The sequence below is a fragment of the Copadichromis virginalis genome, linkage group LG7 (genome assembly GCF_057382275.1).
Source record: "Copadichromis virginalis isolate Kocher_CV1m ecotype Utaka linkage group LG7, C_Virginalis_male_GT1.1, whole genome shotgun sequence".
Taxonomy (NCBI): Eukaryota; Metazoa; Chordata; class Actinopteri; order Cichliformes; family Cichlidae; genus Copadichromis; species Copadichromis virginalis.
Window position 1 is genome coordinate 65732918 of NC_140624.1, and position 26895 is coordinate 65759812.

The window sequence follows — 26895 nt, forward strand, 5'->3', positions numbered from 1 at the left end:
TCCTCCACAGTGAAGCTGTAACTCCTCTATTAACAGAAAAATATGTGAATGAAGTCAGGATATTTATTTTATTTTTTGCACCAATTTCATTTTTTGAGTTTACAATCATAATATCAGTTTGATAACTTGGGTATAATGTTGAATGAAAAATTTCAGTAGTAATCCATCCATTCGTTCTCTTCTGTTTATCTATTCAGTGCTGGGGGGAGGGGCTGCCTTTAGTTATTATGGACAAAAGTATTGGGACATACTGGTCCTCTATGATTAATACTTCAAAAGAAATCCATACACACGATTAGAGTTCTAGCATAACTTTTTCAACTTTAATTTTAACCATGTACAGTTAGAGACAGAACACATGAGGAAACAAAGAGGAGAAGCAGAAAACTGTTTGTATATGTAAATATATATAAAGAAAATATTACAAAACATAAGAAGAAAAAAGTATCTAACATGTTGTTATTGGATGGGTGAGTCGTTCCCAAGCATTTCAAAGTAAAATTCCATCACTTTCTTGAACTTGTAGGACCAGAGAATTCAACAGAAGGGCCCTGAGAAGGCGCGCTCATTGGCAAAGATGCAAACAGTTTATATGCGATCATATAGATGTATGGAAATGTTTCTAGGGCGAGTTTTACGCTCCAAGTTCTGTTCTAAGTACAAATTGTGGTTCATTCCAGACATATATTTATATATAAAAAAGAATAACCAAATACAAACAAAGAGGAAAAAACAGCCACCGAGCAGCCTCCAGTATGTACACAATATATAAGCATTACCATCATAAACAAATCAATATGGTAATATGAAATATGCTTAAGTATAAGCTTCGTCCCTTTTGCTCTAAATGCAGTTGGAGAAACTACCATATTTTTCGGACCAAAAGGTGAACTGTCGACGAACGGTAAGGCGCACCGGATTATAAGGCGCTTCTTCTCCTGACTGAAGTTTGGTCTGTTTACAGCATCCTGCCATGCCATTGCATTTATTCCTAACCATCGGGAACCCTCAAGTTAACTTATCGAGTGGAAAAAAGTTAACGTTCATCCTCCAGCTTCACTGTTTATGTTACGCTAACATAGCTCACTAGCAATCACGTAGCACATCATTATATACCAGCTAGTCCAACTTCAGTAACCCTACAAACGTCACTGCTGTTTAGTTTTCTCTCTTTGTTTATGTTGGGAGTGTAAGCAGAGCTGTAGGTTTTAATTTCCTCAGAAATCTCTCAGTCAGAACATGGTTCCTGCTAACATCTAACTACGGTAAATTTAATAAATTGTTTTCATGGATGCCTGGATGCTAAACTTAATTGTTACACGTGGTAAAGCAACAACGCTGATCATTAATTTATTAAAGATGAAATAATTTAGGCTGTTTTAACTCTCAGTGATCTCGCAGTGTTCGTTTGACTTTGGGACCTGAAGTAGACGGAGTTTAGGACCCAGATTACTCCGTGAGGCTCCTGATTATGGTAGCTGTAATGCTCTGACAATCCATTAAAGGTGCGGGTTCCTAGCTTACCACAGTCGTACTAAAACATATTTTGACAGATATTTGAGCGCCGTCTACCACATAAAATCAGCTCGAGGTCAGTGAGCACAACCAGAATTCACCGGATTATAAGGTGCATTGTTGATTTTTGATAAAAATTAAACATTAAAGGATTTTAAGTGTGCCTTATAGTGCGAAAAATACGGTAATCTAAATGTAGATGACCACGGCAATACCGACGACATGAACATGCTTTGCAGCATACTTTATTTTATTACTTCTCAAATGCATGGTTGCTGTTACAAAGACACAGCTGCAGCTCTCCTGCTGCCAGATCAACATACCAAGAACCCCAATCACAGGAACCAGTACAGATTTTAAGTGGACGGGGAATGACTGCGGATGCCGTGCAGGTGTCCACCCTCCCTGCACGGCACCGCAAACCACGCCTAGCCACACTAAAACATTTAAGAAAACTACAAGGGAATTAAAGAGTCTTTCTTCAACCGTATATAGAGTATTAATATAATCGTCATATGAAAATAAAACATGACAACTCTGGGAAAGCTCCTGAACATGTCATCTATATAACCTGTTTAACAGAGGGCTGGCGTTTTGTTGCGTGCACAAGCTGTTTGGAACATATACATATATAATAATCTAAAATAAAGCCAAACACAAAGTTTTGGCTGTTTTTGGCAAACGTCTTCGTAAAAGGAAGGTGAAAGGAAGATTTCAGCTTTCTGATGAGTCGTCCCTTTGGTGGTTGGACCCAAAAGGAAAAATGTCACAGAATCGTGAACATCAGGGTTTCGGGTCTAAGACAACATCCATCACTCACGTTACAATATAAAACATCTTTATTAGCACTGTAACCTGTAAAGTTTTCAGACACCGATCAGGCTTTTTGCATATTGTCGTTTATTCAAAAATAGTTAACACACACTGCAATGACGATATCTTGGCTGCTGTGACACACATGACTTCCTCCCCTCCAGACTGCAAGCTTTAGATCCGAACACGTCCTCAGACAAAACATTTAGTAAAGAAACTCCTGCAGCATGATCCAATCTGAAGGCCCGGTCCATCGACAGCCACAAATCTGGCAAATCTTTCAAAATAAATCTCTGTATTTGTACCTGGACACTAAAATTTTGAAGGTACAGAGTCCAAAATAGAGAGTAGTTTTTGCTAGGAAGCTGTTAACAGATATTTAAGTTTTCTGTCACAAAGGAGAGCGGCCTTTATGTTTGTAGGTCACTGAATATATAATAACACTGCTAAATGACCTCAAAATGACTTTTTTTGGGTGACTTAAAAGAAAACAAGAAGTATTAAAAGATGCATTTGGAACAGGAGAAAAGTGTATTTACTAATAAAGCTATTCAAAGTACAGGAGGCAAATTTTAATAGATTCGTTTTAATTTGTAATTTCTATATTACTCAGATGCATTTGCTCATGTTAAAAATGTGTGTTTTGCTCGTTTTGTGTGTTTGACGAGTTAAAGTTCTTTAACTTAAAACATGTAATTGCTAACACGTGAACGAGCTCTGGAATGTAAACCAACTCTGCATCATTTTATTTTTACTTAAAAGCTAAAAAAACCTACACTTTTATTCTAAGATTTTTTTTAATTGGACAAAGTAATTTTATTGCAGGGCTGAAATTGCTAATGAGAAAAGTCTGAGAAGCACTTTTACTAAAATATTATTTAAAACATGTATTTAGTGATGGGAGATGATTTCAAACAGCTCCTAATGTTAACAGGTACCTAACAATCACAGTTCACCTTCACACTGTCTTTACTGAACGGCACATGAGAACGAGCCAGTATTTCAGTAAAATGCTGCCGGGACGTTTTCAGGGAGTCAAGCATGTTAGCTTGAACGCTATGCTAGCATTACCCGTTTAGTTTTTGCCAGTTTGCAGTGAGACCGGGCCTCCACTCCACCTGACCTCTCTCCTCAGACCCAGAATCATTCAGTTGCCTTCCCTCACGTACACTTTACCTTCTCCTCACAGCTTTAGTGTGCACACGCCTGTTAAATCTTTAGAACAGTAAAAGAAAGAGTTGGTATATCTGCAGATCTATGAATACTTAGCGAACATACAACTACTACTTGTGAACGATGGCTATGCATGGTCCCTGCCATGTGTTAACGCCGCACTGAAAACTCAGAGGAACTCAAACTTCTCCTTGTCAGGAAATATAGGAAAATAGAATTTCACAAACACATGCATTCCCCATGGAAACAGACAGGTTTTAAGAGATACAGTAAAACCCTGCAGAGAGACGAGCGTGTGAGCTGTTGTGTGTGTGTGTGTGTGTGTGTGTGTGTGTGTGTGTGTGTGTGTGTGTACATATATATGTGTGTGTGTGTAAATGGCTTCCACAGAGAGTTGTTATGCCATGTGTTATGTTCTGTTGTGTGTTCTGAGGACCACGTTACAATGTGAACTTCAGACAGGATCAAAGGAAACAAGTTTGGAGCGAGCAGTCGCGTCTCTCTTCAGAAGATCTTTCCTTTCTTCTTGTTCTTCTCCATCGTCCTGTGAGCAGAGAATGAGAACACGAGATCAAGTCAACAGAAACAAAAACGCAAGCTTCAGACTTTATTAGTGAAATGTGGATATGCCATATTTGTTTAATTATTATTTCTCTCCATTTTCCATTTTGTTTGATTTTTATTTTAAATGTCTGAATAATGAAGAGGCCTAAAACTAGTAAAACTAACTCCACATTTGTTCTAATGAATTTGTCTGTGTCCAGCATTAAAAAAAATTAAAAGCCTCAATACTTTTATATAACACTGAACTAAAAAACTTGAGCTTTAAAGTTCAAGTGCTGCTTTTTTCGAGTAAGAATCCATAAATTAAATAAGCAAGATTTCAAGTGTGGTTCAATAATCAAATACACAATCTGTAATGTTGCAAGACCAGACCACATGATCTGTGATCGCTGGACTAAAAAGACGTGGCTCAGAGCGTTAACCTTCGGTGACGGTGTCGGGTCAGATGTGAGTGTTACTCACTTGGATGCGTCCAGCTTCTGCTGCTCGAGGATTCTCTGCTGAGCCTCCCAGTTGGCCTTCTCCTCCTCAAACACTCGCCTCTTCTCCTCCAGCTCTTTGTACTGCGCCTCCAGGTTCCTCTTCATCTGTTCGTGGCGTCGCTCCAGCTGAAGGTCGAAACATTTGACAGAGACGGGAAAGGAAAATGAGCGACGGTAGCTTCTAAAGCTCCAGGATGGAAAGAGTCGATCACAGCTGTCACAGGAGGCTCAAGTAAAAGATCCAAGTGAGCTGCAGAGCACTGAGCTCTCAGCACTAGTGTAGTAAACACCCCGGTAATAACAATTTACAATGGTCAGCTAATCGCAATCAAGAATGCTAATTGGTCATGTTATAAATAAAAATATAAACCTACTAGAAAGTTTTAAGAATACAAGTAATAATAATAATAATAATAATAATAATAATAATAATAATAATATTACAATTATGTAGTTATGTGTACATGGTTTCTCAAACTAACCTCAGCCTCTGAGTCCTTCAGTTTCTGCTTCTTCTCCTTAACCTTCATCTCAAACACCTGTTCCATTTCTGCCTCCATCTTCTTCATTTTCATCACATGCTCCCTGCGCTCCTCCTCCATCTGAGCCAGGGGACTCCTGCAGAAACAGAAAGAGGTTAGAGGCTTGATGTTGTTTAATGTTGTTCCTCAGCCCTTAGAGCGGTAAACTCCTCCACTCGCAGAGAAGCTGCTGCACTTCTGTGCATGACTAATGAATTTTTATGAAACAAAGAGCAAAGACAAATGAAGCCAATTTAGTTTCTCTTGAGTTGTTAGCCTGAGACTCTTTTTATGCTGGAGTAATAATGATAAAAGGTAAAGATATACTTTCTTTCTGTTCCTATCATATACAGAATTACTGTGACAACAGCTGCTTCCACATCTGTAGCAGTTTGCGCTGTGCCCTTACCAGTGTTGGGTAAGTTACTTTAAATTAGTAACTTAGTTACATTACTAGTTACTTCTATCAAAAGTAACTCAGTTAATTCAAGTTACTTGTTACTTTCAAAGTAACTAGTTACTAGGGAAAGTAACTTTGGTTTTACTCAGAATTCTCTTGTTAATGTGTTTCTTCCATAACTTTGCCAGTCTTCTAGCTTGCTTACTTGCCACAAGTGCACTGTGCCACCTACCAATAGCAAGGAAAAGATAATGTGCATATTTCCACGAGGCAAATCCCACGCCTGGACCGCCACCATGATTCTAGCCTAAGTCACAGCGTCATGTGCGCCTTTTACATCTAACACAAAAACTGCAGTCGCTGTGTTTTTGATTGTACTCAGAACTTGGAAATTCTGCCTTCTGAATAGGAAGATGTAGGTAACACCAGACTGCAGATGAGCTGCATACAGGGCTGGACTGGGACAAAAAAAAAAAAAAAAATCAGCCTGGGCATTTTGACTAGAGACTGGCCCACCATTATAGTAAAAATCATAAAGCCTTTGAATGAAAATAAACGCTGTTGTGACAGTGATGTACACTGTTCTGATGGTATATATGTATCAATCTATCAATCATTTGTTGTAAGACTCAGATAATTATTTTTTAAAAGCTAGATATTTTTCCCTGTTAATGCCCTACATGCCCCCCTGGCAACACTTTGCTAGACCCGCCCCTGCACAGTTACCAGCTGTCAGCTACATAAAAAAGGATCCTGGTGTTATTTGTCTCTCAGAAACAGTTCATAACTTCCCTTCAACTCATTCATGTCACCTAAAAGGTAAACCTGTTTCTCAATCACCTGTTCAGCTCTGATGAACAGCTGTATAGAAACTCCGTCATGGTAGCTAGTACGCAGTACGAAAAAGTCAGCATAACGAAAATAAACTCCACCTATATCTGACCCATATAGACTGCAGGTCATAACTTTTTACCTGAAGTTCAGTTCACCTGACACTCGGGTCTCTCCTCCACTTGCTAATGTTACTGAATCTGTGGAAGCTCTGCGATAGCCACCAATCTAAATCCCAGTAACAACGTGTTCCTGATTTTGGCATAATAACTAGTTACCGTGCTCGTTACCACAATAATAACGTAGTTACTGTAACGCGTTACTTAATAAAGCGTTAGTCCCAACACTGGCCCTTACAGACTGATGGTCTATTTCTGGCTGGGCCTTACTTGGTGAGCTGTCCCTTGGTCTTGGAGGTGTCCACACCATTACACGTGACAGCAGCAAGTTTCTTACTGCGGTAGTTCTCGTAGTGGACATTGTTGGTGACGTCCTTCAGATCCTGCATATGGGTCCTATGGAAGGGGGAGAAAAGAAGAAGAGACGTCTTAAATATAAAGAGATCAAACTGAAAAAACTTTTTCACAGGACTATATCATCCTGTGCTTTGAACCACTATAGCATTCTGTTGTAGATTTGCTGCTGTACTTGGGATCATTTCCTGATATATGACTCAATTTAGGCCAAGCTTCAGCTGTCAGGCAGACTCTGGAACACTTTGGTATACAAATCATCGACAACTCGATGAAGCCCAAATCATCAGCCCTCCACCACCGTGCTGACGGTTGTATGAGGCGTTTGGGCCGACACACCGTTTGGTTTTTGCTAAAGGTGTCGCTGTGAATTATACAGAAGTCTAAGCCGTACTGCCACGCTCTTTCTAGAGCAAAAAGGTTGTCTCCTGACAACCCTTAGACACAAATCGTACTTGTTCGGTCTTTTCCCCAATTGTACTGTAATGAACTTTAATGTTTAACTTTCTAACTGAGGCCTGTATATTGAGATAGCACTCCTGTTTCTCTACTTTCTCTGAGTATTGCACAGTCTGAGCTTGGGCTGAATTTGCTGGGACGTCGACTCGTGAGAAGACTGTGGCATTATTCAGTACACGCGAATTCTCAAGACCAGCAACCTACCAAAACTTCTGCTTTTATAGAGGTGCTCACACTTGCTGATGACTTAATTAAGTGCATTTGAGTACCAGCACCTGGCTGTAAAAAACTTTTTATTTTTTATTTTAAATGGCTTTAAATTTGACATGTACATACTCTGGTTAAGGTGTAATGAAAAATTAGATCACCGAATAAGTTTCAAATTTACACAAACTGCAGATCTCTTCATTCACACACCAGGAGGAGCTGCAGAAAGATATTTAAACAGTTGCTACATCCACACAGCTGATCCAGTCTATATCCAGTCTAAAGTAGAGTCAGAGGATAATTCTGGCTTCTAGTGGCCACTGTGGATCTTACAAACTCTATATAACATTGCATTTGTCAAAGTGAATCTGGGGAGTAAATTGTGCACCTGATCAGCATGTTGCGCAGCACAGTGAAGTCGCAGTGTTCCCCATTCTCGACTGAAACACACAGGAAGTGAGAGGAAAACAGAGGGAGAGAGAGACAAAGATCAGAATCATTACAAATGAAGAGTTCTCACTGTAACAATCACAGTAATTATCACTATGTCTTAAGCTAGAAATGAATCTCAAGCATCATTATCTACATATTTTTACACTCCATGGCTGTCTAACTGCTGAGTAACTGAGTAATCAGCTGTCACCCTGATATGATGATACAGAAGCAGTCCCAGCAGAATGTCATCAAATTAAGTGTGTTATTATATCAAACATATTCAGTACAGTGATACAGTGAAAAAAAGATTAAAACTATTAATACAAATACACACAAACAGATGCAACATGTTGTAAAGTTCATTCACCCAGCGGTTACAGAGGGAGGGGTACACGGACAGCGAGGCATTTTTCAGGCGTACTCGGTTTAAAAGGGGGAGAAATAAAGGTGTGGTAAAGTATCAGTAGAAGTGGCAGACTGATTTAAAAAAACAAAACAAAACAAAAAACAAAGGGTGGGAAGATATCAGGCCATGATCACATAGGATGTAGATGCTCCAACTACAGATACTTCCACATCACATACTCTGTATTGCAAATTTAATGCCTGAAAATTTTGCTTTTACATTTTTTCCCACTATTAACTACCTAGCAGTGGGTAGGTGCTACCGCCTCGTACTGACTGCTACTTTGTCCCTTTCTGCTCCGTACTGAAGACGGCAAGCACGGAGGATGGAAAGTGTGGAGAAACCTCTGAACGTTATGAGCCCACCATCCTGGGACCTGTAGTGGGCTTTATCTGAGACACAGACACTCTGTTTAACCCTAAAGTCTTACATCTAAGTGATTAGCAAATCATCAGCACTCAAAGCTTCATCTCTGCTGCTGCGGCTGGAAGTGAGATGGGCTATGAGAGCGAACTGCAAGAGTAATCCTGCAAACCAAAGAAATAATCTGAAAGACGCCAAATATGCAGGATTTAGTGTTAACTCTCTGTGGGTACATCACTACGAACAGGCATCTTCACATTTAGTCTGCCTCCTATCTGACCACAGCCTTTTACAAACGGACCCAGAGACACCACGCAGCTAGAACAAACTACAGCTCCTGGTCAAAAACAGCAAACATAAGTGATGTCATTTCGACATGGTACAGTTAGATGACTGTGAGTTTCAGCTCAACAACAAAAGACAAGGTTACGAGGTCAGATGGGATTCTGGAAAAGAACTGCAGATAAACTGCTGCTGAAGATGTATATGGTAGATCTCCAAGCCTCCTCTTCATCAAACGTGCTGCTCCTTTATTGGCTCGCCTTCACCCCACTTCGCAGTCAATCATCATCAGGGGAGTGAACAAGGAGGACACCTTACCATTGATGAAACTTAAGCAGTCCTGCCTCTTGGCCTCCCAAGCCAGCCATTGACCTCCTGTCTCTTCTAGAGGAGGGAGCTCTGACGGAGGGGAGGGGTACGGTTTTTCAGTTACTGTCTGCGCCCAGCAGGGGGCTAAATCTGGGTCTGGAGCAGCTGGGTTTACGGCTCACACTTGGCCCATAACAGGCCTGCTTTTTGGCCCAGATTCAGCCCAGATTTGGCCCTGATCAACACCAAAACCTGCATGTGTCCAAGCTGACTGGCTAAAGAGCGCAGGGCTTGTAGAGGGAGTGTGGCGGTTGAAAGGAGCAGGGTGTTATATGAAGTTCTCTGCATGACCAGTTGGGGGCGAAAGTCTCAGAGAGGGGACAAGTAGAGGAGCTACGTGGGATCAAAGGTCATAGGAAAAAAATAAAACAATTGCAATTGATTCGTTTTATTATTGATGAATGGCAGAAAACACCTGATGCATATTGTAGATTTTTATGATAATTCGTGTGATTTTTGTTCTTTATTAGTCAATCAGAATATGATGGATGTTAACAGTGCATCAGGTATTTTGAGCCTGAGTGCTCTGTCTAATTGGAGTGTTTATTTAGGCCATGATGATGAACTGCATTGGCTTAATGAAACAAGAGCAAACAACCTTTAATCTCCAACATGCATTAAGTGTGTGTGCAAACACGTTCACAGCCTTAGATTAAAATTCCAAGTACGCTAATGAGTGAGAGTTCATGATACCAAGCCACATGTTACCTTAATGACTTAAATAAGCTGCTACATGCCCTTCTGCAAATTTCTAACTCTCTATTATCTGCTCATGAACCTATAAGCAATGTGTTATAATGGTGGCTCCCAGTCCTTGTTCCGATGATACAATAAGGCCTGCAGACAATCCTCAGCCCACACCAGCCATTTCATCTCTTAGTGAAAGGAACCTTGTGGTGAAGACTCAGCAGTTTGTTTGACACCATCGGAGCAAAGACGGAAACCACAGTGTTAGAGTGATGTTTCGATTACAGCTGGAGCTTCAGCACCAAACAGCCTCTAGTTTTCTCCATGATTATTCACAGCATCAGACCTGGGACAAAGCTTTACATCTGCTGGTAGATTTGAAAGGAAATTGAGAGGAAATATCTTTAAATGCATCATAAAGTACGTTGTGGTTACTTTGACCAATAGACTGGTCAATATTTAGAGTAGAGTGGGATCTGGGAACATATGAGTATCTTTAAAAAAAGGAACTTGGTGTCATAAGAAACACAAGCAGTCAGTCATATGAGCTTTAAACCTGTGGTTTCTAACATTTACTTCTAGCAGAGTGTTTTCAATATAACGTTTAGCTTGTATGAGAACTTGTCTCATACAGGGAGAAAGAAAAATGCCCTGCTTGCATTATACTGAACCTAAAAATGCTTTTCATTGACTTAATGAACAATGTCCTTAGCATGGAGCTGAAGCTGCTTTGGAATGAATCTGTGTGTTACCATTGCTGGTTACCACACGATTTACACTGACATTAATTGACGATAAGATAGCTTCCTTGGAACTGTTAAGGTTGACTCCAATACTTAACCATAGTTTCGGTTTAGAATTCACACCTTTACCACAGCAGAAAGTCCTGGACTTTGTCTGCTTGGTTTCAGAATTCATTTGGAACCAGACCTTAATCATATCTTCACATTTTTTAAAGGCTCAGGGTTTGAGATTTCAGAAATCTGTAAGTTTATTGCAAACCAAACTGTGCAGTATAGGTCCACCAGACCTAGGTTCACTAGAGTGTCAATTATGTAGCCTATACAATTATAATACCTAGTAAATCATAGGCTTTGATGCCATTCATCCATTTTCCGCCACTTTTCCAGTTCAGGATTACACTTGGACTGGAGTCCATCTCAGATTTCATAGGGTGAGAGAGGGGGTACATATTGGAGAAGTTGCCAGTCTGTCGCAGGCTAATACACAGAGACAGACAAGCATTCATACTTAAAGTCACACCCAAAGGTGATTTATGCTGTCTCTGGACTATGCGAGGAAGCTGAGGCACTCACACAGACCCCATTAAGGCATGAGGAGAACATGCAAACTATACAGGAAGGCCTCAGCCAGCTGGTGGATTTGAATCCAGGACATTTTTGCTGTGAAGTGACAGTGCTAAGCACTGCAGCCCCATGCTGCCAGGCCACGACGGCTGGAGGGTGCAGAAAACCGAAAACGTCTGCTAACTCAACTAAAGTTGGCATCCCAGACATTTGGTTTTGCACGTGTTGCTCCATCTGTTCTGTCTGGGTTGGTTATGTTTTCCCCACAACAGTCTTACTAATTAGCATCTCATTTAATGCTTCTTTGTTATGGATGTAAATAGGTTATGCCAGCAGCCAAACTGTGATATGGCAATCTTAAAAATTAAACACTGTCGGATTTGCTAGGCCAAGGGCCCAAGGCCATCACATCGCACAATGCAGGACTATCACTTCTGAGCCACGACCAAAGACCTTGTTGTGCAGCCTTTAAGCAGGTCATCTTTTGCCTTCATAGTGCATACCCGACTTTGGTTCAGCATATTTTAAAGTCAGGTATACTTATTTGAGCCTGATTGCAAATAAAGTGGTTTAGAGAACCTGGGTAAGCATAATCTTTTCAAAATGAGCCCAATCATCTCACCGTTTGTGTTTCTTAACTTGCTAAATGTCACACTGTTCCCAGATTTTAGTAATTATGTTGGGGCAACAACAACTGATTAATGGATACAATATATAGTCAAAAATATCACAATGATTTAAGTAGTAATTAATTTAAATTATGTTCCATTTTTAAAGTTGGATTTCAAATTCTGAGATCAGATAACATAAATAATCAGTCATGCGACTCCCTGGTAGATCACTAGACCTCTTGCCCCATGTTAATAACTAGCATACAGCATGATTATGAACACTCAAAGTGACATAATAAGGCTTATGTAGCCTTGCTCATCTGACTTAAGTCAGTCTGGATCAAGAATTTCAAAATCATTTTACATTGTGGGCCACATGCAGCCAACTTTGGGCTTCTGTTGACCGGACCAATGAAACTCCAGTTTCTGTGTTTTGTTAGTGGCCATTGGGGAGACTGTTATCAATAGAAAAAGGTGCAAGACTTGTGAAAATGCAGATACGTCCAACATTTAAGTCTTTCTTTACATTTTCCAAAGCCATCCAATTGGTGGGAATGGAGTCTTTGCCAGGCTGATTCTGGCCCCCAAGCCTTATATTTGATGCCCCCGGTCTCAATTATTTTGTGTTTAAAGCAATCTGCTTGCTGGCCATTATTTTGCTAGTGGACATTCTAGATTGCAGGTGCTTGTATAACCCTCTTGTAGATTTCCCACTCAAAATGTTTGAGTGAAACAAGCGCTGTTGGTGCCATCTTTCTCCTTCATTACACTGCCCTGAAGTTAACATTAGAAACATTCCTGATCTGTTGAATGATAAGGTGAGTGAGTGAGTGAGTGAGTGAGTGAGATATTTAGTTTTAATTCTTTCCTTGACAATGTTCTCAGATTTTTGGGGGGTTCCAAATACCAAAAAACCCTAAAACTGTAAATGTGTTAGTTCATATAACTGGCTCACTGTAGGGTCTGATATGAATGTCTTACAGATTCTTTAAGTGGGTATCTCTAAGTTTCTATCAAGAACCAGGTTGCTTTTTCTAGAGGCTAATTCAGACTAAGTATTAACAAAGAGCGTAGGGGCGAGAGTCTACCAGGAACACATGAATGTGTTTGGTGGGTGTTTCAAAATAATTGTCAACATTTCTTTTTGTGCTTTCAAAATAAGGTGAGTGTTTGGAAGATATTAAGAAAGCCCAAGTCTGATTAGAGAATTGGTTTGACCATCAGCCTAATGATGAGAGAGCACAGCAACAGAAAAGTGGAAGGAAAGGAGGAATGGGCAGATACTGGCAGGAGGGAGGAGGGGATATACTTTAGGGAAGGAAGAGTGGGGGAGAAAAATGAGGCTGAAATAAAGTGAAAGATGGCTTTGTTTACCAAAAATGCCCTCTGTCAGTCATGGAACAGAATAGACAAAGAAAAAAAAAAAGAAAAGAAAAAAAGAGAGAAAAGAATGAAATAGTGAAAGACTGATAAACGGTCAACCACAGAGAATAAAACTGTATATTACTTTATATATAAATATATATAGTGAGAAAGATATATGTACAGCAAATTACCTTCCAGAACACAAATCAAAGTGAACAAGCCAGTAAGAGCAAGAAGAGTTCATTGCGGCTATCGGTGACACCCCAAATTACACCTATTCCTCCTTTTCCAGAATCCCTATGGGGTCTAACACTAGCAAAAGGAGTTGTGGTTTTGTGTGTGTACTGAAGGGAGGAGAGGTAGGTGTACAAGGTAAGAATGTAGAAACAACCAACCAGATAACCTTTTACTTGTCAAAATGTAATTGGGATCCCAACAGATTCAAGTACATTCACACAGTCCTGGCAGTATGTGTGACTTCATGTATATGCAGTTCTGGGTGTAGTGTACAAAGTCTTGTATTAACAATGTATTAATCAGAGTTTAAAACCCTGCAAAACCAAATTATAATTGATGTATTAAAGACAGCCCAAACCTTCACTTCTACATAAATGCTTAACAGGACCTGGACTTCATTGCCGTTCAATCTACAGGAGTTGTTTGCAATGACAGAGAATATAAAAGTCCCAGTTTTATCCCTAGGGTTTTGGAAAGTACAACTCTAAGAACAATTAGACTCTAGTGGGGAAAAAAAACAACAAACTGGTTCCTCTGGTGGAAAAACAAGTAGAAAAAGTTCTTAGACTCCAGAGCAACGTGTGGTCAGAATGTGGCTATATGTGGACTTGTTGTTGTGTCTGATGAAGCAAAGCCGTGGTTTGAGCAAGGTCCAAGGGTTGGCAGTGAACACACTTTTTGCTGATCTCCCAGGCACTTCCCATTGGTAGGTTAATTGATGATATAATGTCTTCTATGAATGGTGAAAAATCTTCATTAGAGCTAGTTGATACTGCTGTTGACAAACAGGTCTCATCTTATTGGAGGCGTTTTGGCTACTCAATGGCCCCCAACTTAGTGGATGAAGTTGGTCCTAGAGGTTAAGTCTGAGTCTTGAAGATTCCAGTTGATACTCAGGTACAAAAGACCCAAACCTGACTAGGTCTCAAGTCTACTCTAACTGGGTTGGGAGGGATCTTGTTTGTGTGTCAGTTTGATCAATGCCACAGGGTTCCTTTCAGCTCACAAAAGGTACTATTCTTTTATTTATAGTTTGCAGGAGGTGGAAACAAGAGCTTTAGTGATTAGCAAAGTTCTTAGAAAGGCAAAGGCTTTTAAGAAAGACCTCTCTAAGAAATTTTCACATTACACAACGTGATATTTTGTCTTTTATGGGTTGCATTTGATCATTTATGAACAGATTTCCTTGTTTACATTTTGACAAGTCGTTGTGTTAGCTGGTAGTTAACACACTGAGTAGGTACAGGGGGTTGTTGTGGAGAACATGCACCGTGTTCCACACTCAGAAATATCATGCTTCATCCATTCCAAAAATAGAGAACACTGTTATTGCTGGACGCTCTCAAACACCATCAACCTTCAAACACCATGCTCCAGCCTTCTTTCTCACATCAGTCATTGTCTGACCAAAGTGCAGTGACATACAGCAACTCTTAAAACCAGATGAGAGATGAAAATAATCGTCATTGCTGCAAATCATAAAAGGTTTCAAGGGCCTACATTTGTTTTCTAGGTCATTTTACAGATTTCCGGTTTGGCTACGGAATGAAAACTTGCTTTCCAGCACAGGATCCGAGTCAACCTACCTTCTGCCACACCCCATGGGTACTGACGACCTCTGACCTTCTTGCCGTTCACTTCAATAACGACATTGCTGCCAACCACTGCCAGCGGCATTTTTTCCTGGAGAACAAACAAGTTGAGCATTGTTTTAGTTCAGGGCCCTTTCTCAATTCTAAGTAGGCAAGTACGTACTTGCGTTCTCGGCGAGACCGGACTTGCCGAGACCGCACGGGAGTACGGACTTGCCGAGAACGCGAGCACGGACTCGCGATTTGTACAATTGGAACACCAGCGTACTTGATGATGTCACAAGTCCGGAGTTTTTACTGCCGTCCCCTCTTAATTTAACTGTGATTAATATGTTATGAAGCTTAACTTTAATCACAGCCAAACCAATTTACTCAGGAACAAATAAAACACTGAAATAAACCAAACACTAACATTTAGAAGTGATCTAAGTGACTTATATATCATGTTTAACCTCAGTAGCGAAATCTCTATTAATAAAAATAGTGTACATGTATGTCTTAATACAATAGACAGCTGCTGGGGTTTGTTTAACCCGAGTAGCAAAAAGACCGTGGGGGGTTTGAAAACGATGTGCCGGGTAGGGATGGGTATTGATAAGATTTTCACGATTCAGATTCCATTTTCGATTCTTTTTAACGATTCGATTCATTATTGATTCTCTTATCGATTCTTATTTTTAAAAAGGAGAACACTAAGGTCGATTAGCTTAGAACTTTGTTTTATATCTTCTCTTTGAACATCCTCCATCCTCTAGCTTCACTGTCCTAATGTTATGCTAACATAGCTGTGTCGCTAGCAATCACGTAGCACAACATTATATACACCAGGTAGTCCAACTTCAGTAACCCTACAAACGTCACTGCTGTTTAGTTTTCTGTCTTCATTTATGTTGGAAGTCGTAGCAGTTAGAATTAGTTTCAAAAATCTCTCAATCAGAACATGGCATGTCATGTTTAGGTGGAAACTAGCGAGCTAACTTCCTGTTAACTTCTAACTCCGTTAAATTGAATAACTTCTTTTCATGGATGCATGGATGTTAAACTTAATTGTTACACCTGCTAAAGCAGCAACGCTGATGATTTTATTAAAGATGAAAGAATTTAGACCGTTTTTAACTCTTAGTGTTCGTTTGACTTTGGGACCTGAAGAAGACGGAGTTTTGGACCCAGATTACTCCGCGAAGTTCCTCACTACGGCAGCCGTAATACTGTGACAATCCATCAAAACATTATTTAAACAGATTTCTGCACGCCAAAATGGTTTGAGGTCAGTAAGCACAACCAGAATTCATACATAAGGCACACTCTTGATTTTTGAGAAAATTAAAGGATTTTAAGTGTGCCTTATAGTGTGGAAAATACGTTATACAGAAGCAAAGAATATATCGCGATATATATCGTTACCGCACATGCTTCAAATTATATCGCGATATGGATTTTAGGCCATATCGCCCAGCCCTACTACAAATAAAGAGAATAAATTTGCCATAAAGGAATATAAGTGAAATTTAGCTTTAAAGCTGGTGTGACTTCACATCTAACTGTTGTAACGAGTCAGGTGCGTTTCCCGCCGAACAGCAAGCATCAACACTCACTGAAGCTTTAGTGGTCACCTTCATCACATTCATACTTCTGTCAAGTTTTCATTCTTTTTCACTGTGATCATTATATCATCTCATTTTGTCAAAGTCATCAGTCAAAAGTGGAGAAATGATCAGCAAAACCATAAGGACCTATTTTCTAACATTTACATAATTAATATGCATTTTCTGTTGACACGTTTTCCCAAAAGTCAGCTAACGTATCTCAAAACTGTAATGAAAATCTAAAAGCCAATGCAGGAACCGGCTAGATATCATCTGCTGATGTGTCAGAATTTGTCTGGAGGCAATGGTCAGTGTTTCCAGACTTGCTGGCAAAGGTTTATAATGCAAATATAAAGCCAAACTGTTTCCAGACAAACTGTTGGTGTCAAAATTGCATTTTAGCAAACTCTTTTGTCGATTTGCTTTCCACATGGACCATTTGACGCTTAGAAACAAAAGTCTGCTCAAACACAACAGTTTTTGGATGACAAATGGAAACCAGGAAGCATCCGGTACCAGAAATCTCACTTCTTATTTACCTTTTCTGTATATTCATATATGCATGACAACAGTGACTGCGTCAGGGAGTTATGTGCATGACAGTCACCAAAGTTCATCAGTCTGTCTTTAAATCTGATGAGCAGTTATTCAATCAGCCTTATAAGTGAGATAGCAGCAGCTATATGTGGACCTTGAACAAAGGACACACCGATCTTTGGTTGTCCCTGCGGAGATCAATCGGAAAACCCTGAGTCAAGCTTGAAAAGAACTGCATCCTTCATTACCTTGATCTTCCGGACCAGCTTATTGTCCTCATCCTCGTCTACATCTGGAAACTCGTATATTTTAATCTTGTGCTCTTGAATCTCTTTCATAATCTGAAGAGAGAAAGTGATCAGTTACCAACAGATCTGCATACACAGAGCTAAGATATCACATTAGCTTCACTTGTATTGGGTGTACGATACACAATGTTGCTTAGTTTAACATTACTGAATGGAAGGAGGCCCAAATGTGTGCATGCCACTGTATGTGCTGCTTGTAGAAAGTAAAGATGATGGCACATATGCAACAGCTCAGTTTCTCAGTATGCCTTAGTTAGCACCTTTAATGTGACACAAATGTGCAGAAATACCTGTTTTTTAAAAAGATGGCACTCCTCAGGCGTCAGTGTGTCAGCCTTTGCGATGAGAGGTATGACATTGACTTTATCATGGAGCCTTTTCATAAATTCTATATCAAGAGGTTTTAGGCTGAAGAGGAGACAGAGAAGGAAAAGCATGAGGAGGACAGATAGCTACTGGCCGAGGATGCTCATCATGTGCTGAGTGAATAAACCATTTTCCTTTGAAGACTGAGTTAGAGAAATATTTGCTTCGTCCCTTTGCATGCTGGATTTCTCTTTACTCTCAGAGGCTGAATATCTACAGACTAAGACAGGGGTAGGCAACTCCAGGCCTCGAGAGCCGGTGTCCTGCAGGTTTTATATGTGTCCTTGATCCAACACAGCTCATTTAAATGGCTAAATTAGCTCCTCAACATGTCTTGAAGTTCTCCAGAGGTCTGGTAATGAACTAATCATTTGATTCAGGTGTGGTGACCCAGGGTGAGATCTAAAACCTGCAGGACACTGGCTCTCGAGGACTAATGTTCCCTATCCCTGGACTAAGACTAGAGGATGGAAAAAAAAAAATGCTAAAATACAGCATCCATGAAACTGTACAGGGAGTGCAGAATTATTAGGCAAATGAGTATTTTGTCCACATCATCCTCTTCATGCATGTTGTCTTACTCCAAGCTGTATAGGCTCGAAAGCCTACTACCAATTAAGCATATTAGGTGATGTGCATCTCTGTAATGAGAAGGGGTGTGGTCTAATGACATCAACACATTATATCAGGTGTGCATAATTATTAGGCAACGTCCTTTCCTTTGGCAAAATGGGTCAAAAGAAGGACTTGACAGGCTCAGAAAAGTCAAAAATAGTGAGATATCTTGCAGAGGGATGCAGCAGTCTCAAAATTGCAAAGCTTCTGAAGCGTGATCATCGAACAATCAAGTGTTTCATTCAAAATAATCAACAGGGTCACAAGAAGCGTGTGGAAAAACCAAGGCGCAAAATAACTGCCCATGAACTGAGAAAAGTCAAGCGTGCAGCTGCCAAGATGCCACTTGCCACCAGTTTGGCCATATTTCAAAGCTGCAACATCACTGGAGTGCCCAAAAGCACAAGGTGTGCAATACTCAGAGACATGGCCAAGGTAAGAAAGGCTGAAAGACGACCACCACTGAACAAGACACACAAGCTGAAACGTCAAGACTGGGCCAAGAAATATCTCAAGACTGGTTTTTCTAAGGTTTTATGGACTGATGAAATGAGAGTGAGTCTTGATGGGCCAGATGGATGGGCCCGTGGCTGGATTGGTAAAGGGCAGAGAGCTCCAGTCCGACTCAGACGCCAGCAAGGTGGAGGTGCAGTACTGGTTTGGGCTGGTATCATCAAAGATGAGCTTGTGGGGCCTTTTCGGGTTGAGGATGGAGTCAAGCTCAACTCCCAGTCCTACTGCCAGTTTCTGGAAGACACCTTCTTCAAGCAGTGGTACAGGAAGAAGTCTGCATCCTTCAAGAAAAACATGATTTTCATGCAGGACAATGCTCCATCACACGCGTCCAAGTACTCCACAGCGTGGCTGGCAAGAAAGGGTATAAAAGAAGAAAAACTAATGACATGGCCTCCTTGTTCACCTGATCTGAACCCCATTGAGAACCTGTGGTCCATCATCAAATGTGAGATTTACAAGGAGGGAAAACAGTACACCTCTCTGAACAGTGTCTGGGAGGCTGTGGTTGCTGCTGCACGCAATGTTGATGGTGAACAGATCAGAACACTGACAGAATCCATGGATGGCAGGCTTTTGAGTGTCCTTGCAAAGAAAGGTGGCTATATTGGTCGCTGATTTGTTTTTGTTTTGTTTTTGAATGTCAGAAATGTATATTTGTGAATGTGGAGATGTTATATTGGTTTCACTGGTAAAAATAAATAATTGAAATGGGTATATATTTGTTTTAGTATTTTAGTATTTAGTATTTATTTATTTATTTATTGTCATTGTCAAGAACAATGAAATTGCGTTTGGGGCTTCCATACAACCCAAAAAAAAGAAGAAAATAATAAATACCCCTTAAAACCCAAGTGTACATATTTAACCCAGTGTGACTCCAATGCAATAAGACAATCCTTAGCAATAATGTTCGTAGAAATTCAGACAAAGACCTGAGAAACATGACAAAATACAACAATGCAACCCATTCAATATTATTGTACTGTGAGATATGATATCAGATATGATAGTTATCTATTTAAGAAAGAGGGGGGGGGGGCAGGAGGGGGAAGAGAATAAAGATATGATGCACCAATGCAGACCAGTTCATTGCTATTAAGAAGTTGGATATGGTTATTGTCCGTGAGAGGGGGACAGAGTTCAGGAGCCTCACAGCCTGTGGATACAGGCTGTTGGCCAGTCTGGATGTTCTGGCCTGTATAGACCTGTACCTTCTCCCTGAGGGCAGCAGATGGAAAAGGTGGCGCGCAGGGTGATGTTGGTCCCGCAGGATACTGTGCACCCTCCTCAGACAGCGAGTGGGGAAGATATTACTGATCTCTGGCAGACTTGTTCCAATAATTCTGCCAGCTTCTTTCACCACCCGCTGGAGTGCTTGCTGATCGGCCTTGGTGCAGCTGGGGAACCACACTAGAAATCCATACGTCAGAACGCTGCTGATGGCACAGTTGTAGAAGTTCAACATCAGAGATCTGGGAATGTGTGCGCTCCGCAGTCTCCTCAGGTAGTAGAGGCGCTGTTGGGCCTTCCGTACAACTGAGGTGATATGGTTGCCCCAGGACAGGTCCTCGGTCACAGTTACCCCCAAGAATTTAAAACTGCTCACCCTCTCCACCGCCTCACTGCCAATGAAGAGAGGCAGATGGTTGTTATGACCCCTCTTCCGGAAATCTACAATGATCTCCTTGGTCTTTTTGGTGTTTAAGACCAAGTTATTGTCGTGGCACCATGACTCTAGTTGTTGCACCTCTGTCCTATAGTTTGTCTCATCATTGTTGGATATAAGTCCGAGCACTGTGGTGTCATCTGCAAACTTAACAATGAGATTGGACGCGCAGGAGGAAATACAGTCATGAGTGAAGAGAGTGTATAGCAGAGGGCTCAGAACACACCCCTGAGGGGCACCGGTGTTGACCACAAGGGTGGAAGAGGTGTTCTTACCCACTCTGACACTCTGTCTACGGTTAGTGAGGAAGTACACAATCCAGTTGCACAGAGAGGAGTTAAGTCCCAGTTGGTGGAGTTTGGGACGGAGTTTGTATGGCCGGATGGTATTAAAAGCCGAGCTGTAGTCTACAAAGAGGAGCCGTGCATAGGTGTTCCTGTGTTCCAAGTGCTTCAGTAATGTGTGCAGCACTGTGGCGATCGCATCCTCGGTTGACCGGTTCTCCCTGTATGCAAACTGGTGCGAGTCCAGGGATGGTGGAAAAGCAGCTCTGATGTGTTTAATGACCAGTCTCTCCAGGCATTTGGCGGGAATGGGGGTGAGTGCCACAGGTCTGAAATCGTTCAGACATGTGACATTTGACTGTTTTGGGATGGGAACGATGGTTGCTGCTTTGAAACAGGATGGTACCAGTGAACAGGACAACGAGGTGTTATATATAGAGGTGAAGACGTCCGCCAGGTCCGCAGCACAGTCTTTTAGCACCCGGCCCAGCACTCCATCCGGCCCGGCCGCCTTCCTGGTGTTAATGCTCCGGAACACACGCCTCAGCTCATGAGTGCTCAGGACCGGAGCAGGGTCGGTTGAGGGGAGAGGGGACAGGACAGGGTCGGTGTTCTCCCTGTCAAAACGGGCATAAAAGAGATTTAGATCCTCAGCCAGAGTAGAACTGTCGGCTGAGGGTGATGGTGTTCTTCTTTTGTAGTCCGTGATAGCCCTGATGCCCTCCCAGACCTGCCTTGGGTTTGTGTTGTTCTCAAACCTGGCCTCGATACGCCTCCTGTGCTGCTGCTTGGCAGTCTTGATGCCTCTTCTCAGGTTGGCCCTGGCAGCACTGTATGCCTCCTGGTCCCCGGATTTGAAAGCGTTGTTCCTTGTTCGAATAAGTTGTTGAACTCCGTGTGTCATCCAGGGTGGATTATTAGGGAACACACGGAATCGTTTCCAAGTTGTTACATTGTCCACACAGAAACAGATGTAGTCCAAGACAGTGGAGGTGTAACTGTCCAATGCGACACGATTGTCAGTGTCCTGCACCTTGAATACATCCCAGTCTGTGCAGTGGAAACAGTCCTGAAGCATCGGAATAGCATCCTGCGGCCATGTTCTCACGGTTTTGGTTGTAATCCCAGTGCTCTTGATCTTTTGTGTGTATATTGGGTGTAGCAGAAGGGAGAGATGGTCTGACAGACCCAGGTGGGGATAAGCCTGGGCTCTGTACGCATTCGCCATGTTGGTGTACACCTGGTCCAACGTTCTATCTCCTCTGGTAGCACACTTCACATTACGGTGGAAATTGTGAAGTACAGATTTCAGGTCCGCGTGGTTAAAATCCCCAGCCGCAATAAAGACACTGTCCGGGTGTGCTACCAGGCTGTTATTGATGCTGCTGCTCAATTGTGCTAACGCTAGCTTAGCATTAGCATCTGGTGGAATGTAAACAGCGCAGATGTAAACGGCAGAAAATTCCCGAGGGAGATAGAATGGTTTTTTGTTAAGTTGCCTAATAATTATGCACAGTAATAGTCACCTGCACACACAGATATCCCCCTAAAATAGCTAAAACTAAAAACTAAAAACTACTTCCAAAAACATTCAGCTTTGATATTAATGAGTTTTTTGGGTTCATTGAGAACATGGTTGTTGTTCAATAATAAAATTATTCCTCAAAAATACAACTTGCCTAATAATTCTGCACTCCCTGTAAATTATATACAGTTCATTGGGGCTGATGTGTCAGTTCATGAAGCTGTGGTTGAATAGCATTACATTATTTTAAGTGGGTCAGCAGCTGTATTTGGCTGCGTGACTCACCACATGAATGAGGAATCAACTCACAAGACTGAATCTAAAGAAAATACCACAGTGTGCCTCTTTAGTTCAGAGCAGTTCAGTGGGTCACCAGCAGAGGGCCACACAAAACTGTACAATACATGTAGCCCACCGCAAGTGACTGTCAGGGAGCCACAGGGTCTTCACCTCTGAATGCCAAGCTGTGCGGGCACACAGTCAGTCCTAACAGAACAAACCACATTTGTATTATCAGCTGTTGGAGTGGAAGATTTTCTTGTTTTTTTGCCATTTTCTGAATGTAAATTCAAAATGGCGACCGTCCTCGACACTCTCAGTTGCCGGTGCAGTGACTTGTGTTAGAGATGTTGGACAAATTTTCAGCCAAAATCCTAAAGGATGTGCACTTGTCCTCTCTGCTGCAGCCTCTACTCTTCCTCAGTGAGCAACACCAGAAAACACTTACTTAGAAAGCAAGTCCACTACTCAGTACTGCCAACAACTGACCGGAACAACAGAGTCCAATACAATCCTCTCATGAGGACAACAAAACAAACACTGCGATGGCTTCAGAGTCTACTTTGTTGTCATTTTACATTTAAGTATACAATATAAACACTGTTGTAATAGTTCTTGTACAATGTACATGACATACAATAGAAGTCAGATTAAAATAGAGAAGCCAAATGCTTCCAGGCTACCACAGTAGAAATGCATTCAAGGTGACCATTAGAATCCACTCCTCATGCTACAGAGTCCATAACCTTGATCCTTCTGAGGCCCCCTTTCCAAAATATAGCTGGGAAATACCTTATGTGAAATTCCTAATCACATCACAAACATTGAGGGTCTGTCGTGAATGCAGTAATCATTAATTTTTCCTTTTCTCTCTCAGTTTGTTTACAATGTTAGCTGTCAGCCCACTACATCAGTGTTCCAGTGGACTGATAGTAAATTAATGGAGTATAATACTAAATAGCCCCCTGTATAATGTGCAGGTTAAAGGCTCATTATGTAGTTTAACCTTTCTGGGGAAAACTATTCAACGTAAAATAGAATCGCACACAATAAGTTTAGCATTGCATTCAAAACTATAATACAGTTATTATTCTGCCAGCTCAATGGATTACCACTGTCTACATGAAAGCACTTTATATATCTGCAAATGCTTTTTGCTGCGTGTTGAGTTGAATTAGTTGTCCCATGAAAGAGGCCAGCAAAACAGCTGCTGGGCGGCTCAGCGAGTGAGGACAGCTTTGGATATAATGCTGCTGCACCAGAGGAGAGCTGGAGTGAAGGCAGCCCCAGATAACACTGGAGTCAGAGTGTCTGGTTAGAGCAGGAGACTCGAAGGGCATTTCTGTGAAGTCAAAATCCGAAATCTCCCACACACTGACACCGATTAATCAAACCAGCATGAGCGGCACTTTGTCTACAGAAAGCTGGACTCACTGTCAGAACTCTTGTAGTTACTCCGGGGAACTAAAACATCACAGAGAGGACAGGTCTGGAAATAAGTATGCAGTTTACTTCTAAAGCAGGATTTATAGGATTTCACATTTTACAGCCACATGTGAGTGACTTTTGGAGGCAGCAGTGTGGAAACGGGCCTTCTGGAGCTTGTTGCAGATCATTTAAAAGTGGTAAAGAGTCTGCTGGAAATGTAGGCAGATTCCTCTGGGGTGACAGTAAAAGCGTAATTAAGTGATGCATCTTCTCAGTGAAGTGGACAATTTACTGACTTGTCTCTGACTTTAAACTTAGAACACTGCTCAAAGAATACAAGAAGCTGTGGTGTGGCAGAACCATTTATGTTGTAAAATTCACATGTTAAAATCTGATCTGTTATTGATGATAAACAAACTGCAGCAGTTGTTTAACAAAGAAAACCAAAATGTGCGTCTCCAGTTGCAGGATGACCTGTCGTTTGCTCAACCATGTACTAATGCTTGTTTCTCGATGGTTAGGAGAAAAGCATAAAGCATCCACCGTTTTCTTTATGTTGGAGGCAGCAGGAACAGAATACCTGAACAGACCGTTTTGTGCATGATTACACTTTAAGGGGAGAGATAAGACCGGCTTATTTAACATTTAATGAACTTTTCAACTGCTTGTGTGCTTTTCTCATAATTCAAGAAAGATTGTCATTTCTGTCGGGAGTAAATTATACCTGGAACATGTGTTGTGGGGCCTCCATATCCTTCCTTCTGTATAACTGTAAAACCAAAGGATACAGTAGCAGGAAGGCCCCAGCACAGAATAGAGCTGGCATTAATGATAATAATATGACACTGATTTAGACAGAAACCATGTGAAATGTGGTCCTGAGGTGAAGTTGGGTTCTAAATTGCTTGCTGAACAACTAAAACAACAGGTAAAGCAGCCTCAACATAAAAACCCATGTGAGACTTGCCCATCTGATGTCTAGAAGGGAATCCGCTGAGCCTTCAGCTGATGTAGGATGGCACAAATTGCAGCTGATCTGACAAGTGAGCCCGACTTTGCTGGATGATCGATTGAAGACTGTTTATTTTCATAGACAGGTTTCCTGTCTTTGTCACTGCCTCAATGCAGTTAAGGTGCATCATGGAGGCACTTAAAGCTGAGCTAAAATGATCAGAAAATGTCAGAGTGTGTTTTGACATTCACAGACAGCAACATGTTTCACACATTTTATGCTTTGGGCTGCTGAAATATTTAACAAATTAGTGTTATTTTAAACACACTGCATGCCAATCAACTCTGCAGGTTTAGATCCATCGCCAAAGCCTGAGAGGTGCGCGCACACACACGGACGCTAACGTAAGACAGTATGGCACGTCTGAGTTGAAAGTGCTGTTCCTGGGAGCTGCTGCGAGTCTCCACTCTGAGTGATTCAGTGATGGAGATCAGGAAACTCTACTGAGCATGAGCAGAACTGGTTTGTATGTGGGTCACAAATACTGGCTGGCAGGCTCCTCTTTTATGAGACAGACAGACACTCAAGTACATCCTTTCCAGTTATATGCAGACAGCATCACTGCCACCTTTCGAACATTTCATGTCTCTTAATTACATCTGCATCTTATTATATCATCTTATGCAGCACCCACCCGTGTCCAGATGGTGCTATAAAATATAGACAGCAGTGGACTCTGTTGTCCGGCATGGACCTGCGGTTGACCCTCGACTCAGCATTCAGGAAGTCCTCGCATTTGCTGTCAATGTAATTAATGACAGGCTGCCAGCTGGGAACATGGAAAGATGATGTCAGAGAGAGTGCACTGTACAACAAAGAGCATATGATTGCTTGGTAGAATCAAATTGTGCATGTCTTCGTGGGCAATCCTCACCAGTTGCTGTTGTCGACTGCATCGCCAAACCCTGGTGTGTCCACGATGGTTAGGGTTAGTTGGACTCCTCCCTCCTTTATCAAAACTTTACTCTGTTCCACCTGAAACACAAACATTCACACCCTTCAGAACTCTTGGGATCTCAGCCTTGCCTTACAGTATTTATAAAGTGTTTCCATTAGCTGCAATAACTTCACACTTTCAAAATATAATTTGACAGCATGTATCTGCCCACACATGTTGGACTACATACACTGCACAGCAGGTCCTCCCACACAGCCGAAACCGATCTGCTGGTTGAGTGTGTGTACAATACGAGTGAAGTTCTTTTCCTTCCTCTCAGCACTGTGTGTGTGTGTGTGTGTGTGTGTGTGTCAACTTAAGTCAAAACCACTGTCTTCCAAAGAAGAGTTCGATTTCCATGGAGGCAATGAGAGCAGCTGCACGACCCAGCACAGAACAAAACAGACATCAGTGACAGCAGATTATGACAGTGGTTCAGCGAGATACGGCGTGAAAGGACCTGGGTGATGATGGGTTGTAAAGAGGCTTGCACATACGCAACAACTGTGGGCATGCTGAACATGAAGAGTAGTGTCAAAAGAATGTGTAAAAATGTACCATCTGAGCCTTCAGCTTCTATGTGCTGGCATCGAGATCAGCTGATTACAGCTAAACTGGTCCTTGAAGTGTGCCTGAACTTTACTACACTCAAATTCCTTACTGTGCATGGTATCAGTTCCATTGAAAACAGCACCTCAATGAAACTGCAACTCTAAGGTTTGCGCACAGTTTAAAGGGGAGCTC

The 26895-nt window shown here is 41.5% G+C and overlaps 1 protein-coding gene across 2 annotated transcripts in view; it reads right to left on the bottom strand.

The window, feature by feature from the left end:
• Nucleotides 1-301: 301 nt before the first annotated feature.
• The window catches only part of LOC146706600 (septin-7-like), a 58258-nt gene continuing 31664 nt past the window's right edge, over nt 302-26895 (bottom strand). For both annotated transcript variants that reach the window (XM_085464807.1, XM_085464806.1), the window contains exons 4-13: nt 26089-26189; nt 25849-25983; nt 17814-17931; nt 17464-17556; nt 15087-15183; nt 7827-7878; nt 6689-6814; nt 5030-5165; nt 4528-4673; nt 302-4045 (exon numbers count right to left, since the gene is read on the bottom strand). In XM_085464807.1, the coding sequence (XP_085320933.1) occupies nt 4006-4045; nt 4528-4673; nt 5030-5165; nt 6689-6814; nt 7827-7878; nt 15087-15183; nt 17464-17556; nt 17814-17931; nt 25849-25983; nt 26089-26189 (1044 nt within the window). In that variant the 3' untranslated portion in view covers nt 302-4005. The remainder of the gene's footprint in view (nt 4046-4527; nt 4674-5029; nt 5166-6688; nt 6815-7826; nt 7879-15086; nt 15184-17463; nt 17557-17813; nt 17932-25848; nt 25984-26088; nt 26190-26895) is intronic.